The 17,743-nt window shown below is 33.9% G+C and overlaps 1 protein-coding gene across 1 annotated transcript in view; it reads left to right on the forward strand.

Annotated features, from left to right (window-relative positions):
- Positions 1–5,627: 5,627 nt before the first annotated feature.
- LOC115443887 (mitogen-activated protein kinase kinase kinase 15) overlaps positions 5,628–17,743 on the forward strand; it is a 29,942-nt gene continuing 17,826 nt past the window's right edge. Inside the window, 6 exon segments of the mRNA XM_037442196.1 lie at positions 5,628–5,676; positions 5,761–5,966; positions 9,377–9,571; positions 15,360–15,529; positions 16,071–16,349; positions 16,683–16,853. Coding sequence (XP_037298093.1) covers positions 5,628–5,676; positions 5,761–5,966; positions 9,377–9,571; positions 15,360–15,529; positions 16,071–16,349; positions 16,683–16,853 — 1,070 coding nt within the window.

Raw genomic sequence — 17,743 nt, forward strand, 5'->3', positions numbered from 1 at the left:
TTGCTTTTGTTTTTCTTTTTTCCTTTTTATTGAACTGTGATCTTCAATCGTACTGTCAAGAACTGAACTTTAATATTATATGAAACTCAAAGGTACAAAATATTCACTTTTTACTTTTAAATGTACACCGAAAATGTACAACGAATAATGTAAAATTAAATATGAAGTGCCTAAACAGTACAAAAAAGAAATTTACTTAGTTGTGTAACTTTTTAAAGTTTACACCTGGAATATTTGAAATTGTTGTGTTTAACAAACGTCAGAGTAATATTATCTAATAAACTTTGATAATATAGGTAATAGTATTTTATTTCAACCCTTATTTATCATTTACTTATCGATTAGACGTAGTATGGGACGCCCCATTGCTCGATAGACCAAGCGACGACTTAAAAAAAACGGCGGGTAGCGGATGGATGCGGGCTGCTCAAAACTGGGATGGTTGGCACTCACTTGGGGAGGCCTACGTTCAGTAGTAGATGGAGACAGGCTGATTGATGGATTGATAACGACTGCCCTCCGTGGATGGACGTCCATATGGTGTAAAGACCAAGCGCACAAGGATTGCCTCGTACTCGGGGTGGAGTTTTCAGGTTGTCTACCCGGATTGTAAAGAGTGTGTGGCATAAGATTGCAGGGATTGCAGGGTGTAATTTTCGCACCTTAACGCCACATGTGGTTAAGACGGCCTTGGAAGTTACGACCACAAACCAACAGCGTAGAGTGATTTTGGGGTCCCCCGGGTGACACTTTTAGGAGGGAAGGGAGAGGGATTTTTTATTTTTGTCGCTAGTACAATCAGTCACAAAATTAACTGAACGAATTATTTTTTATCGAAAAAAAGGAAATCCTTTGAAGTTTATTTTAATGAAGAAAAACGATTGTTGATAAGCGAAGAATACACAAGTTTAACCCGGCGAGCGTGTGGTGAAAAAATGTAACAAGGAGTATGAGGCAGGGTATGACATACCCCTTAAAAAAATTGGCTATAAAACTTGTTTCTGAAGAAGTATTATACTATTTATTTTTTGGTATAATAAGACAATACCATCATAACGCATTGGAAATAAAACAATCGCGCCATTTTAACAATTTTATTTTTATCTCGATGGAAATAAGTCACTTTGAATTTCAAACAAACACTTTCAGTCTCTTAAAAACTAAAAGGAACTAAAGTAAAACCAGTTTTATGATAAAAAACTTAATCGTATGATAGAATATGAAATAATTTTCTTTATAAACTAAAAAAAATCACAAAACACATTTAGGAACATCTTAGGAACTGGAGATAAAATCTGTGCAGTTTTTGCAAAAAAACGTTGCATGCTCCACACTAATAGCCTTTCCTCAGCTTGTTCATGAGTATTTTGTCTTATGATTACATTACTACATCTAATAAAATGACCAGGAACATTTTGAGTCGATAAAAGTGATCTGGGAAAAAATTCTCTGACGTATATAAATCGGAATATATATTTTTTGTCATTTCACATCTTCAGGTGTTCGTAAACTAAAGCCAAGCCTAAGTTACGGATGAAATCGGTCCATTTAGTGTCTTTGCCCTGATTTTCACGAAACATAGGACCCCTGGGGCCCGTGGGCCCCTCTCAGGAGATCCGCAAGTAAAATAAAAGTTAAAGAGAAACTATAAAGTGCACGCTTTTGCACTCTTGTATATCTAAAAATAAATACAGAAGTAAACTGCTAGTAAAAACAAATTTAAGAATCCAACTGAACAACATCAACCCAAACATTACGACTTTGGTCGCAAAAAAGGTCGCATAAGGTGGCATTAGTGGTCCGCACTAAATAAAAGTTTGCGAAACCCTGTTCTAGTAAGTACATCTTCTATCATGGACCGAAGTTGTTTTTTTCTATTTTCAACATCCATTTTCTATTAAAATCTACAATTAAACAAAGAAAATAAGTTAAAATAGCAGAAAAAGCAATTTTAGTTTTTGTCACACCAGCTATGAGGCGGGGTATCACGTACCCGAACTCAGTTTGCAAGCGTGTAACTCGAATGCAGGTTGCCGCGACACTGTGATTACGCCACTATTACTTTCCGCAACCCTGTAACTCCAGCTACTCAAAGAGACTATAAGTTTGAAAGTCAGGCACAAAAAATATACGCCAGTAATTAACATGGGGGGTATGACATACCCCGCCACACGCTCGCCGGGTTAAAGGCGATTTGAAATTTTGAACTTGTTTAGCTACTTTTGTGGCCAACTGTACCTGTGACTCAGGCAAGCACGCATATTTGTAGTTACTTTTTTTCCTTTCTTTGCACTCATCCGGCGCTTTGTGCGAATAATTTTGGGTCAACGCTGGTCTGAAAGATTTCACGGCAAACCACTGCCACAGACCATTAATGTTAAATAAGATAACTACATATTAATAAAATCACAAACAAAACCAAAAACTGTCGCGGTATTTTATTTGAATGGCAATTGCAATAGTAATGGCACGAATGGGGTTAATAGTGAACTGAATCAATAAAGTTGTTTGGAGTTGTTTTTCATTTCAAGTAGGTACCTAAGTATTTATTTTTTTAAGCAAATAATAAGACAAGGAAACTCGCTTGTTTGACGTCATTGCTCATAAACAATAAAAATATATCTAGATACAACCTTCCAAGAATTTTAAAAAGGAAAAATTTTGTCAATTTAGTACATATTATGTCCAGTAAACACCTTTTTATTCCACGTGAAAAGAACGCGTTATCACTACCACCACTTGGAGAGGGGAACGGTTATGTTGGTTTCACCAGTCTTACGGACCTATGTCGACACTCGGGGGCATTGTATCGAGTCCCTAACCGCGTATACCATGCACCGGCATTCCAACCAAAAGCTGCAGTGGCCTTCTTTGGCATATACGAGACGGCTCCGGGGTATCTTGTTGCACTAAGATAGCTGCGCGGAACCGTCTCTGCGCGGTAAGTACAGTCTCTGCGCGGTACCGCATTGCGACATCTATCTAATTAAGGGGGCTAAGATGTCCAGTAAATACCTACCTTAGATTTTTTACAATGTCCATCAAACTTGTCCTGTGTTTGTCGAATTTTCTTTAGCAGGTGAATAGTGAATGTTAATTCATACGAGCACTTTCGAGACACATCGAAGGTTAAATCCTTCACAAGGTGCACGAATGCGTGCGTATTCGCAAAAACCGCACGCATTCGCACGTGTATTGCCATTTAATGATTTAACTCGCATAGTTGAAACTCATACAAAAAGTGTGACATTAATCTTCAGTTGCCAATTCCGTCTGACGATGCGTTAGTTTGTGTAGTAGTACATAGACTAATTTTATTATTATGTGTAGCAGGCAATAAGGTTCGAATGTGCGCACACCAGTCAGCATTATTCGCGCGTCTTCTTTTTTTATTTCAAAAGAAATATATCGTCGTTGTAGGTGGAAAACTAAATAACTCAAAATTTCTAGTTTCGAGATAAACGCGATTAATTGTTTTTTTTCGTTATTTTTAAGCATTACTAAAAAACTATAAATAATTTTACTGTCGGTATTTTTATATATCTTGGGTCTTATTATCTTGTGACCTCAAGAATAAAAATATAAAAAAATTAAAACTTCTTATTTAATTCTGCCACAACAATGTTTTGTAAGTTTGCTGAATTAGAAACCATATGGTAAAGTACTTAATTATAAGGTTAAATAATTACAATTATAGAGTTTATTAAAGTGAATACCATTAGGATTTTAAATGTCTAAATTAAACAAATCAAGTTGTTTAGTTCTTCTACACACTTGATTCATTTTGTTTACAAACAATAGACTCGAGAAAGAATTAAACAACTCATTTTATTTAATTTCTTTACTATTTAACAGATTATAAGTCGCAGTTTATTGATTTTATTATTTAATTATTTACTTTTTCTACAACAAAATATATATTATTTGAATATATTTATTTCTCCACTTTTAACATAAAAATAGCTATAATTTCGAAACGGGATAAGATAATGAAATGCTTGTTCGGCCAAAATATGCGCCATGTTTTGGGCAACACAAAAGTGATGAAAGTCCAAAATGGCCAAAATCCGAGTTATTTAGTTCTCCACCTACAACGACGATATGCGTGAGATTATGGAGAAAAAGGTATATTTGCTATATACTTATAGGTTTTATATTTTTGCTTTGATGCTCTTCGACCCTATTCTCGTATTAATTGACCTATAGGAGCTTTAAATTAATACTAAAGAACACGTAGTTACTCGGCTCGACATTGAACACAACTAACTTGCCCGTAGGTATTGTTTGTTCATATTTTGTTATAAAATACAAGAAACGAAGATGTAATTGGAGAATCCGGGTAAAAAATTGATTAACCAAAAGAGAGCATTTAGCACAATATAATTTTTGGTATGCCACAAGTAAGAACACAACACACAACAGCAAATCAAATGGGTTGGATCGCTAACAAATTTTGCCGGCGATTTAAAAGTATGTACACGTAGAAGAAGATCATTGAGCCACAATTACGCGTACTTACTCGAACGTCTGTCACCCTCTTAACAAAACGTTGGCCAAGCTGGGCAAATAAATAAATTAGAAATTACTGACTATAATAATAATTTGTTTTGTAGACATTAACCATTTTAAAAAGTGCCATCTAGCGGCAAAAGGTAAAAATTGAAACAGATGTGAAAATTATTGTAGACATATGTTTGACATATTTTTGCACAGATGTCGCTTTCACAAAAAACTCAATCAAGGTCTCTAGTGGTGTACTGTTCAAGACATCGATATACAAATTAATCCGACTATCAGAAATTAATATAATATTAACGAATTTACAAATTATTGGCTGGATAATTGATAATAATAATAATATTGTTTTAGTGTACGGATTTCATCGCGTAATACAGTAAATGGGTAGTAAAAAATTACGATGACAAACAACAATCCAATATATTTCTGTACCTAATGCATTATATTATTTGATAATAATTTGCCTTCTACAATCGTTTTATACAATTATATTTGTAGTCTCAAAACAAGTAGGAAGCAGGTTAAACTAAAATATTTTAAAACGGCTTTCTGAATATTTTTTTTTCTACCACACGGTAATTATAAATGTCAGTATTTTTAAGATTTCCTTATCTTTCTTAATCTTGTTTTTTTTTATTTGCCTATCAAATTTAAACATTGATCTTCAATGTTTATGGTACATATAACATAATAAACCCGGCATTTATAAGCATTTATTTGCAAAAGTCATTAATACTTATTATTTTAACGTCATATGGTTATCAATGAAACTACACAATGATGCAACATGAGAATGTCAAACTACAAAATGATTATAATATTTGTTACTCGAGATTGGTAAAATTACCGATAAATAAACGCTGGTAGCCATAATATAAAAGAAGAAGTTTATATTATTACTATATAATATAATAACGAAATATGAATTCGTTCTATACACAATCGAATACATCGATCATAGTCACGACCGTTCACATCACTACAAATGTTAAATAACACAAGCGCGCGGTTCCCGTAGTACTTGTTTGTGGAATTTATTTTTTATGCTGCGTAATTTATACCGTGAAAAGTGTGTTAAACTGTCCAAATGTTAATAAACACGTGAAAAAATGATAACATTCGGCGGTGCGAACACCTCCACGGCTGCGGAGGACACAGGTCCGTCTCGTGAATGCACAGTGAACTTTGTTTTCATGTTGTGTTTTCGTATTTACGATTGACTTATATTAATGTCAATTTTAGGCGAAGTGAGAAGCATCTGCGAGAGTGTGTGCAGTGATGGATCTAACGCGACGGTGCAGCCCGGGGCGTCCAACCAGCGACCTCGGATGGACATCGCCTGTGTTTTGGACGTTACCCAAACTTCCAACCTAACACACAGAAAAAGAGCTTTAGAAGAAGTCCGTTTGGCCTCCGACCTGGTGAACGCCAATTTGCACCACATTCATGTGAGTATGCACGCATGTTGGGAAATTGTATTTTTAAGGAAAAGTCGTAGGTAGGTGTGTGGTACATAATGTTGATGAATAACAAGTATTAAGTTGCATATTGAGACTGATTGCCTTGTTTATTCATATTTAAATTTAGTTAAGCAGGTACAGAGTTTCCTTATTAAACACGAATAATTTAAGAATAATCATTTTGAGTCTTCTCAATACATTGCTAGTATCAGTATTGTACTAAACAATGTAATGCTGGACATGAACCTCAACTCTTCAGTTCCTTATGGCCACCCAACTCAGCATTAATGGTAGCCATAATATTAAATTATCTACCAACATAGACTTCATATAAGTACCTTCAAAATTCTTGTTGGGAAAACTCCAAGACAGATTCCTCACAATAATTTCATCTACTAATAAAGCAATAGATAATTGACAACAAAGTAAATAATTACACACATAATTTAAAAAAAAACTAAAGACGTCTTGGTATTAACCTGAGACTTGTCTTTGGAAGTAGGCTACCACAAATTTGTTTACATATAAATTCACAAGGTAATTCAGATGGAATCACATTCAATTGACTAAATTTAATCTGGTTCCACAAAGTTTGTTTTAAGGATTTTCCCCAGTAACTAAGTTAAAATTGTCTCATATGGTACAAGGAAAATGCATACCAGGATAAAAAACAATAAGATAAGTAATGCAATGATTGTTCATCTTACTTTGTTGAGATCACATAATATCCCCAGTCTGTACCCCTATTTTAGGAATAAATATTTATTGCCATTGGAATCATAGCTTTTGGCATTGTTAATGAAAATGACTGCCTTGGTGGCAAGTGTATTTCAGGATGCCTTGTAGTGCTGAGGTCTGGGTTCGATCCTTGGGTTGGGTACTGAATTTGGGTTTTTTTAGTCAGTATCAGCCCGAAGTCTGAAAGTTGTGTGCAATAGGTTTGTTCCATATCGCATAATCGGACAGAGTACACATTGTGGAAAGTGGATGCACTTCCCACAATGTGTACTCTGTCCTTGAGTTACGCCTCTGCTTACCCCTTCAAGGATAAAATGTGTTAGTATGTATGTAATGAGATTTTGTTGAGATCTTTTGCAACAAATAAGGTTTCATGCTGGACTAAAATGATTAAAGATTAAACAGAAAAGTCAGGTTTAAATATTAACCAAAGTAACCAATTCACAAGCTGGTTAAACTACAGTTTCTCACAAACAGTCTGTGGAAGCTGGTCCTAAATTACAGAAAGCAATTGTCCTAAATGGAATTAGAACTGAAGAAATATTTTAATTAAATAATGATCAAGAAAAAAATGTTATACTCATATAGAGGTTTGTTTTTGTTAAAATTTGTCATCCAATGTCTTTATTGGTCTGACTGCTTCAACGGACTTTGTATGTAGTTGTATTTGTATCTATTAATTACATAAAGCAGTAAATTAAAAACATACAAAGGACCTTCCATAGTTATTGTTAATTAAGCATCTTGACTCTAATTTTTAACGGGGCAATGTAGTCCCGCACTCAATACAGCAACATTTACCAAAATGTGTATTTGATTTGGTCACTGTCATTGCCAATATTTGTAAGTAGTTTTGACCCCCTCGACATTACATGAGCGAATTTTCTGTCCTATGGTAAAAAAGGTAATGCTTAATGAAACACATGTTATACTTTTTAATGTATTTATTAAAATTTTTCATTATTTCATTTGAACATTGTTTTTTATACTTACCAATACTTTTTACTTTTAATGAGCTCTTCTTCCCTTTTGTGTATGGTATATCTCATTTTGTTATAAAGGATCATAGTTCATCACAATCACACCACAATGCTTCAATTTGCAGCAACTTGTATACCTATTTCGTAGGGTGGTAGAGTGTATGATGCATCGGTAAAATTAATTTGGATTATGGAGGAAGTTATTTGGAATTAATTACATCATACAAAATTATTAAATACACAAAGTATTACATTAGTATAGTGAAGAATGTTAATTTTGGCATGCTCATGCTAATAAACTTTTAAGCCAATTAATCATCTAAACTAGCTTTAGTGATATTAATACATTTTTAAACAAGCTAAGCTTTGAGCTAATATTAAGGGGATTTGATGACTTCATTCCTTGTTTTCCACAATGCATATAATGTTAATTTTTTAGAAAGAATTGTTAGTAAGTTATAGTTGTTAGTATCTGTTCTTGGAGAAGTTTATTTTTAACCCCTGATGGAAAAAGAATGTTATAAGTTTAATGTGTGTATCAAATATCTATATAGTTGTATGTCTGTTGCAACATAACTCCCCAACGAATGGACTGTTTTAATGTGTTTTTTTTTGCTTGAACACTGATGTGATTAAGATGGTTCTTACTATGATTTATGAAGATCTATTTAGCGGTTTGAAGATCATCAGCTCATTTCATACTTTCACATATCTGACTGATTTTAAATTTGGTGCACTGTTTCTTTTGTGGTATTTACAACACATGGCAACAGTGTGCTGAAGCTGCAGCATCAAGTATGTGGGATACCTAACACATTGGCTTACAGCAGATATAACATTTGTGAGCTTGTAAGAATGGTTTCCATGATTAGGTGTTAGATATATGACGATGGAGGACCCTTGTAGAGGAATTAATTTATGAACTAAAAAGGTTTAAACAAAAATTAAAATACCTCTGAGACAAAAAAAAACCCCAAATAAGTAAAAAGTTAAATATGTTAGTTTGCCCATGATAGACTTTATTGTAAATAACTATTATTTAAAACCAAGCCAAAGCGAACTATGGACTGGGGGAATGAAAAACCTTTTTTTATAATAATATTATTACAAATCACACACGTCTTTCTCCTTTTTTTTACATACATCCTATGGTTGTCTGGAAGATATTGCCTAAGCAGTCGAGCGATAAGATCGCCCTTTGTACTCATGGATGATTTTTTGTTTTAAATAAAATGTTATACTCATGTGCTAAAAAGTGTGAATAAATAAATAAATATACATAATAATGTATTTACAAAGTAATTTACTAAAACAAATAAGTTAATAATATTGTTGAGTTTGTGCTACTAGTAAGGTGTTTTGGACTGAGTACTGAACAGATGTTATCATTGGCGTAATCTGGGATTTTACCGTCTGGGGTCGACGGGAAATGTTCTGCCTCGTTTATCTACATAATAATTTAATTTCAATGAAGTCATTTTGATTTTTATGTGAAATTAAAAAATGTTATACTTTAAAAAATGCAGATCTCAAACCCACATTTTCAGGTGCCGCCCGTGGCCAGGGCATTATTTAATCCCCTCAAGCTACGCCACTGGATCCTATCATAACAATACCTAGTAATATTCGATGTCCCTGGACACTCAAGCCTTAAATATTAATATTAATAATAATTTACAGTTCGAAAAACTAGACTTCGGCGAGACGAATGTGCTGGACACGTTCTACAATGCTGATGTGGCGCTGGTGGACCTCAGCGTGCAGGTGCAGCAGAGCTCGTTGCTCTACCACCTCGGAGTGAGAGAGAGCTTCGACATGAAAGAGAATGTGCTGCTGTACAATGATGTTGATCCTGACGCTACGTTGCGGCTTAAGGTAAGCAATTGTGATTATATATATTTTTGATATTTGTCTGCTTCCTTAGTTGCCAATCGACGGTTACCAAGAATAAAATCTCATCTGCAAATTACTCTAGTTGCAGTATGATGGTTTTAAGTTAAGTGAAAATATAAATATCAATTATCCATTTCAAAATTATGGATTGCTATAAAAAAATAATTTCTACTTTGAGGTAATTGATATTTATATTTTCTATTTATTTAAAACCTTCATACTGCAATTAGAGAATTTTGCAGATAAGATTTTGTTCTTGGGGACTGTCGCTATATTATAACGTAGTTATGTCCGGCTATAATTAGGTGAACAATATTATAAGTCTTGTTTGTACGTTATACACATGCGTATGCTAACTATTGTATCATCTGTTGACTAAATAAAATGATAAAAATAAATAACATTAAAATTTACGTCAAAGAAATTACTGTGTTTTAGCCCATATTGCTACTCGTGCGAGACTGGTCATCTTATGCCTCATATCGTTTATAAAAAAAATGTATTAAGCTATTAATAAATACAAAAATACACATTCAAAATATTTATAAGAAAACTCATTTTGACATACAACGGCGAATACTATATTCATTTATTTTGTATAAATTGGGGCTTTAGTTGCATTGTAGGATGTGACTCGATTCAACTAAATCTATTTAATAAATATTTAAACAGGTAAATTAGACTTTATGTTTCAAAATTTACCTGTTTATTAAAATCGTTGGTATGATATCTGTCTGATCGTAGAGAGCGAAGTAAAAAACAGTTTTTATCTATACTTATAATAAATCTGTAGAGAGGTCAATTCTGTACATGAAATATATTTCCAAAATAACTATCAGGGGGTGATTAGGGATCGATACTGATGCCAAAAATGCAATTTGTAAAATTTTTGTCTGTCTGTCTGTCTGTATAACCGTTATAGAAACAAAAACTACTCGACGGATTTTAACGAAACTTGGTACAATTATTTGTCATACTCCTGTGCTGGTTATAGTATACTTTTCATCACGCTACAATTAATAGGAGCAGAGCAGTGAAGGGAAATGTTGGGAAAACGGGAGAAGTTACTCCATTTTTTTAAGCTTCCGTCGCGTGTGCTACCTTAATGGTTAAAGCTACACAGAAATCATGTATGACGGAAATGTTCTCCTTAAAATTATGTAAAAAATATCCCACGACAGCATATGTCTATCTTTTATGGTTGACTCACAATAACACGTGTAACTCCCGATAGCTTAGCAGTTCGAAGCTTTCTCATTATATTTGTCTACTCTTACGTTTATAACACTCTCAGTCATCCCTAATTAAAAAAATTAACATTATTAAATATTCCATAAATAGAATCATAGAAATCGGTATAGAAACACCAAAGTTATACATGATATGCTAATAATAAGCCATCACGCGTGAATACTGAATCCCATCATCAGACCCTGACCGGACAATCGGACCACCTGCATACCACCATACATTAAAAAAACATTCCGACAAATTGAGCACCTCCTCCATTTTTTAAGTCCGAAATCCACGCGGGCGAAGCTGCGAGCGGAAGCTAGTTAACAATAAATACATTGTTAATTAATATAGCAAAAAATATTTTATTAATACAGTTTAGCCTATCATTGAATTTACAACGCGATACTGATATCTCTAAATGATGTAGGTATGTGTCTTGAACTGTTGTATCGCGAACTCGGGATGAAAGCGTCGTAATTGTCCCGTATATTACTTGTTGATTATGTTTGACAAGTTCATACAGAGACAATTTAAGTTGTACATACATCGCACGATGTTGCATCAAAACATTAATAAAACGTGACTCCTATATACGTTCAAAATACAATATGAATAAACATCATCACCTGACGAATTAATATTTTATATTTCATGTGGTGTATTAATTATTTTACAAACCGCAAATGAATTCAGTTATGGGATTTTGTGAACTAAGTTCAAAAATGTTTTCCTCATAGTTTCTATATTGACGAGAAATTTTGCGAGCGAAATTGATATATAAAAAAGAAAATTGAGAAATGTTAAATCACTAAATCTACTAAACAGATTTTATTTGAGACAGTCTTAGGTCGTATTTGCAAAGTTGCGCCTTATATGATTTTTTTTCTGCCAAAGTATAAAGCATCTGCTCTTGCACACATTTATAAGATTTATTTATTTATTTATTACACACAAAACAGGTTATAATCGGGTACATATTGTATACAAAATTGCGTTAAGTTTTTTAACATAATTATAACTTAAAACTTGTGTTCCGGATTAATAGTAAGTATTAACGAAATAATAAATGTGCAATAGCATGTATATTGAAAGTATGCATTGTTTGCGTCAAGAAGTACTTATGTAATCGTCCTTTCGAAATGGTCTAAGGAGACAATCATTTGTCTATTGACTATAAAACCAAATGGTAACTCAACTTCAATATTACAAACGAATTACTACGTCTCAAATCTATCTGGATTTTATTGCATTCAGAATCATCCAATAATGCAACATGCAAGAACTATTTATATCTTGTACAATAGTGGCAAAAGGCCCATACAACCCGATTGCTATTCCCTTTTGTAACTTATGTAATATCACTACATAGTATACAACAAAGTCGCTTTCTCTGTCCCTATGTGTGCTTAAATCTTTAAAACTAAGCAACGGATTTTGATGCGGTTTTTTTTTAATAGATAGAGTGATTCAAGAGGAAGGTTTATATGTATAATAATAACATCCATTAAATAGTCAGCATTGCACCCGTGCGAAGCTGGGGCGAGTCGCTAGTCTAATTATAATTAGAACGAATTGCAGACCCCATTTATGCATATTAGTACTTACACGTTGTGTCGGTTTCCTTCGAAAAAAAAAATCACCATTCGCCACTGTTGTACAGTAACAAGTTTATTGAATAATAATTGTAAAATGTAGGTAGATGTAACTTTGCGAATGATCAACACCTCAGTCCCCCGTGACCATGAAGGCCACAGTCTTCGAAACGTCTGGAGAAAAAAATATAAAAATCGCGATAAAATCTGAAAAATTGTTTAAGGGCCGTTCAAGTATTACGTAACGCAATTTTTTCTTGTAAAACGTTACGATGCGTTACAGGGCCGGGAGGGGGTCTCATACAAAGCGTTATGTAGTATATTTTTATATTAAAACAATAACAAAGGGTTTTAGCGAATTTCCTATGTTTTACGTACAATAATTGAGAATATTTAAAAAAATAATTAAAAAAGATACGGCGCTTTACAGGGGGGGGGGGGGTGGTTGTCAAAAATCTTTAAAAAATGCGTTACGTAATGCTTGAACGGCCCCTTAATTTTAAAGTAACAAGTTGTTATTATTGGTCCGGTTTTTCCCATGTCCAGATATGATTTGTAACACACCAACTAGTCCATGTGCTCATACATCTCAATAGCTATTACTCTCAATTTGTCAGATCGTCCTGCCCCTGTCCTCAATCGCTAGGACTAGCATTCAAATAACTCAACGGGTAATTGAATTATACACTGTCGCTATACTTTGTTGTCAAGATGTTCAGTTCAGTTCATAGAGGAATGTAATGTTTAGGAGATGGAAATGGAGCCTAAGCTTTCAAAATATTGCATTTCTGAGGATAATGTTTATTTCGGGTGAAAAAGTTACCATTCCCCCCAATCACATCATGCGAAAGAATACACACGGCAAAAAAAGGTTGCAATAGTTGCGCCTCTGCCTACACCTTTGGGGATAAATGGCGTCGGTGTGTGTGAAAAACATAATTCGCTCTCTTAATAAAACAATGACCTATTCCAAATTGTTAATTTGTGGGAGTCGTCAAAAAACTCACTTCTGTTTGCGACCTTTTTTATTAAATTGCTATAAAATTGAAATTGTAAAAGATAAGTCAAAAATAAAAGCTATAGCATGAAAAAAAAGGGAAAATAAAAAAGGTCGCAAACAGAAATGAATTTTTGGACGACTCCCACAAATTAACAATTTTGGAATAGGTCATTATTTTATAAAGAGAGGGAATTATATACGGGTTCATTTGAAGAAACTATTCCATTAAAAGTTGAAAAATAAATTCAAAATAACAGTAAATCTAGGCAACCACATCCACCACTGAGAACTACTTTATCTCATTTGTTTTAAAATAGAAATGAATTTATTAAAAGACAAAACCACAAACCGAACACTACTAATAACATAAAAAGGATTGTAGAATGTAATTAAAATAAATTTGCAGAATGCAGTCAGTTCTTTATTTTAAACTAGTCTTGGCTCGCGGCTTCGGCTGTTTAAAGGAGTTTTACCGTATAAAAGGTAGCATTATGTCCTTCAAGGGTCTCAAATGATGTCTAAATCAAATTTCATCTAAATCCGTTCGGTAATTTTTCAGTTTATCGCGTTCAAGTAGACTGGGCCAAGGACTTTGTTTAATAATTATGCAAGGATTGTAATTTGAGTTATTTTTAAATAGCTATAAAACCATAATCTATTATAAACATATAAATTAGAAAAATGGTAAGCAATTATGTTAGAAATAATATTGACAGACTAAATTGCCACATAAAACATTTGCTTGCTTAGAAAAGTGTTTAGAAACATTAACCGGCTTCGGCAGTCGCGTAAAAACTCACACGCGAAAAGAAGTTTTATTCGCTCGAATTAAAATCGAACTATAATTAGTTTAGCAGTAATAGTAACATGAAAACATGTTTTGCTTGCGGTTTAAATTGTTTTATATATTCCATCCCATGATGTGAGAGGTGGCGAATCTATCGCCATATCGGGCACAAATTGAAGACTCCGGGCTAACACTAAGCGACCCGGGGAATGAAACTGAGATCCAAGCACTGCAGTCGTACCGCAGTTAAAGATACATATTAATATAGACGAAATTATAGTTCTGGTTCATATTTCTACTTTTTAAATGACCTTAATGCAATAGTCCCTAGAATTAGACGTGAGTGTAAAATATTGTTATTACTTCACGTAGACAACAATTTCTGAGAAGTATAATAACAACACCCATGAGTCCTCTAATTAATGCAGAATCTATTCTATTTATATTCTAGGAATCAATAGTATTGCACCGTTTGTTTCAAGGTCTTAATCTGGAATAAGAATTTTAAAATCGAACCCCAGACGGCACGCTTATGAATCTTGAACGAAACAAACGCTAAGGCCAAAATGATTCGTGTAATATATCATTCACTATTAATAAAATCAATTCATACGAATCGATCGATACGGATTGGTCGTCACAAAAATCGTGTTCACAAATAGACTTTGTAATAATTTTTAACGTTAGCTATTTGTGATATTATATAAATGTTGAGTTCTCCTAACTTGGGCTTGCATTATAGCTATGTTATAATATTTTAAATATTGTATTTGTAGTGTTAAGTTTGCTGGAAAATCTTATTATTAATAATAATATGTACTTGAGTCTATAGTTATTTATAAATAGGTAAAGTAGGTATGTTGTTTGGACACAGAGAGTAAGCTGTGAATCGGATTTCTAATTTTTTTACTAATACGAGCTACGTTATCTCTGACAGCTAAAGACTTTTATATGCCAATAGTATAAACTAGTAGTGGATTATTTTTATATTACAATTTTTTTTTATATTTTATAATTTTTTTTATGTAACTTTAAATGAAGGTTTTCGTTTAGGTTCACAGTAAATTCTTATAAAACCTCGCAATTGAGATCAATGAACATTATTAATATGACTCAATGATACATTATAATTTGTATCGTTTATGAATGAAACAGATGTCGTTGCCGAACTTCCTGTTCGTTTCGTACAAGCTCACCGAGGCGGGAACGTGCGTCACCACGAATCCTGCAGCTACAAAGTTCAAGGGGGAAGAGACAGCAGATCCTAAACAGCATCTTACGTTGCGCCTCAAGAATATCTTGCAAGATGTCGAGGTTCAAACCAAGTAAGTTTAGCGTGAAGGGCAAAGAGAGTTCAAATAGGCGTAAAATTACTTATCGAACCACTGCACCCTTATGTTCAGCGTAGACTGAGTGGCGGCTATGTATATTCTATAGCAATTTAATTACAACTTTGTGTGCTTTTACATACGGTTCAATTTAACAAATATAACTCGTAGTTTTAGAATTCCATCTGCCGCAGCTGTCCGTCTGCGTTGACCTTTAATTGCCTCGAGGTCAAGGACACTAGGTTTGTGGCGCCAGGTTATAATAGGTTCAACACTAGTAATTTTGTAGCGTTAACACGCAAATATTGCTGTGGGGCGATATGACCTTGGCGAAGGGCGTAATAGAGAGAAAATAGGGAAACATGAAAAACTAAATAAACTTAATAAAATTACTTGCCTGCCATCATTGTGTAAAAAAGTAATAAATATTATGTTCTTGACAAATATTTGAGCAAATCTTGTTGCTGACGTTACCAACCCCAGTTTCGTAGAATGTTTTATTTTTCGAATTGAATATACAAATTGACCACACTTTCAGAGCACACCTCCAAGAGAAATTCCTGTCGGATCTACGCAAAGCCCGAGAGACATACAGCGGGCAGGAACTTGCCAATGTACTGCATGCCATGCGACGTCGGCTAGATGACCCTGCCGTTCTATCAGGAGACACTATCCTCAACATGCTCATATCATACCGGGAGATACAGGACTATGACGCGATTGTACAAGTCGTCGATGATCTGAAAACCATAATGAACAGGAAAAACTACGTTAAAATGCCAATCATAAGGTTCATGTACGCTTTTGCGATGAACAGGTGCGTTGTCAGGGTGTGGATTATTATTTATTTTTGTATAAAGGATTGCTAACAATATTGTCTATTATATACAAATACAAGGTAAAACAAAATACTGGACTAATTGCAATTTGAATGACAGGCAACCACAACATGCGCTAGGTATTTTTTGTAGGTGTAATTAAATTGTTGTGACTTTATTAACTTATTTTTTGAACTTTGCACTTGTGATGTTATAATTTTTATTTATATTTGACCAGTTAGAAGTAAATATATTGACTTGATTAATTACTGTATAATAAAGTGATTTATTCTTTTATTACCAAATTATGTTATGTTTATTTTTATTTTTAGACGGAACAAAGAAGGCGATCGCGAGAACGCGTTAAAAGTATGTGTGAAGGCGTTGGAAAAGAAAGAGAATCGGTTCCCTGACATGTTGTGTCTCTGCGGTCGCATCTACAAGGACAAATTCGTTGAATCTCAACACACGGACAAGGAGAGCTTAAACAGTGCTATTCACTGGTATGTGACTTATACTGTACTAGCTTTTGCTCGCGGCTTCGCCCGCGTCAGTCCGATCAGTTTAAAATTGTCAAAGTTTCATACAAAACTTTCATCCCCTATTGGGGGTAGAATTAACCAAAATCTTTTCTTAGCGGATGCCTCCTCTACTACTGACAGGGTTTAGGCCTTAGTCCACCACGCTGACCTAGTCCGGATTGAAAGACTACATACCTTCAAAAATACCCCAAGAAGGCTAGGCGGTAGAAATAAGAGCCTTTCTCCATGACGAAAAAGTTACCTTCACTGTCAAAGCTAGTGATGAATCTCAAAGAATACTCACAACTTTAGGAAAGTTAGAGTTGCCCATAGGTTTTGAATCTGCACACATTCGTCTCGGTAGTCCGTTCCACTAGGCTATCGCCGCTTGACTATTAGACAGAATATATGTTGTATATAATATATTCTGCTTATATAAGGAAAACTACATGTAAATATGAATTAAACGCTTGTTCAATTAATTATTTTCGGTGTCATTGATTGGTATGAGCTATTTGTTTACATTTATTTTTTGCATAGATAAGACTATGAGATATTTATATCTATACTAATATAAAGAGAAAATATTTGTAAGTTCGTTTGTAGGGGCTAATCTCTGGAACTTCAGAACTGATTGTAAAAAATATTTTACTAATAGTTAGTTACATCAATACTGAGCATTACAATTTTTTTATCCCGATAAAAGTTTTATGCGGGCGGAGCCGCGGAAAAAAGCTAGTATTTAATATAGATGGGGAATAAAAAGGGGGTTTAAATTTAGTATTGGTCCGGTAGTAATCATGGCTCCCCAAATTCGATGTCTCCTAAGTAAACTATCGTATCTGAAAAAATTGTGATATTCTCTTTTTTAA

The sequence above is a fragment of the Manduca sexta genome, chromosome 24 (assembly GCF_014839805.1).
Source record: "Manduca sexta isolate Smith_Timp_Sample1 chromosome 24, JHU_Msex_v1.0, whole genome shotgun sequence".
In the NCBI taxonomy this organism is placed as follows: Eukaryota; Metazoa; Arthropoda; class Insecta; order Lepidoptera; family Sphingidae; genus Manduca; species Manduca sexta.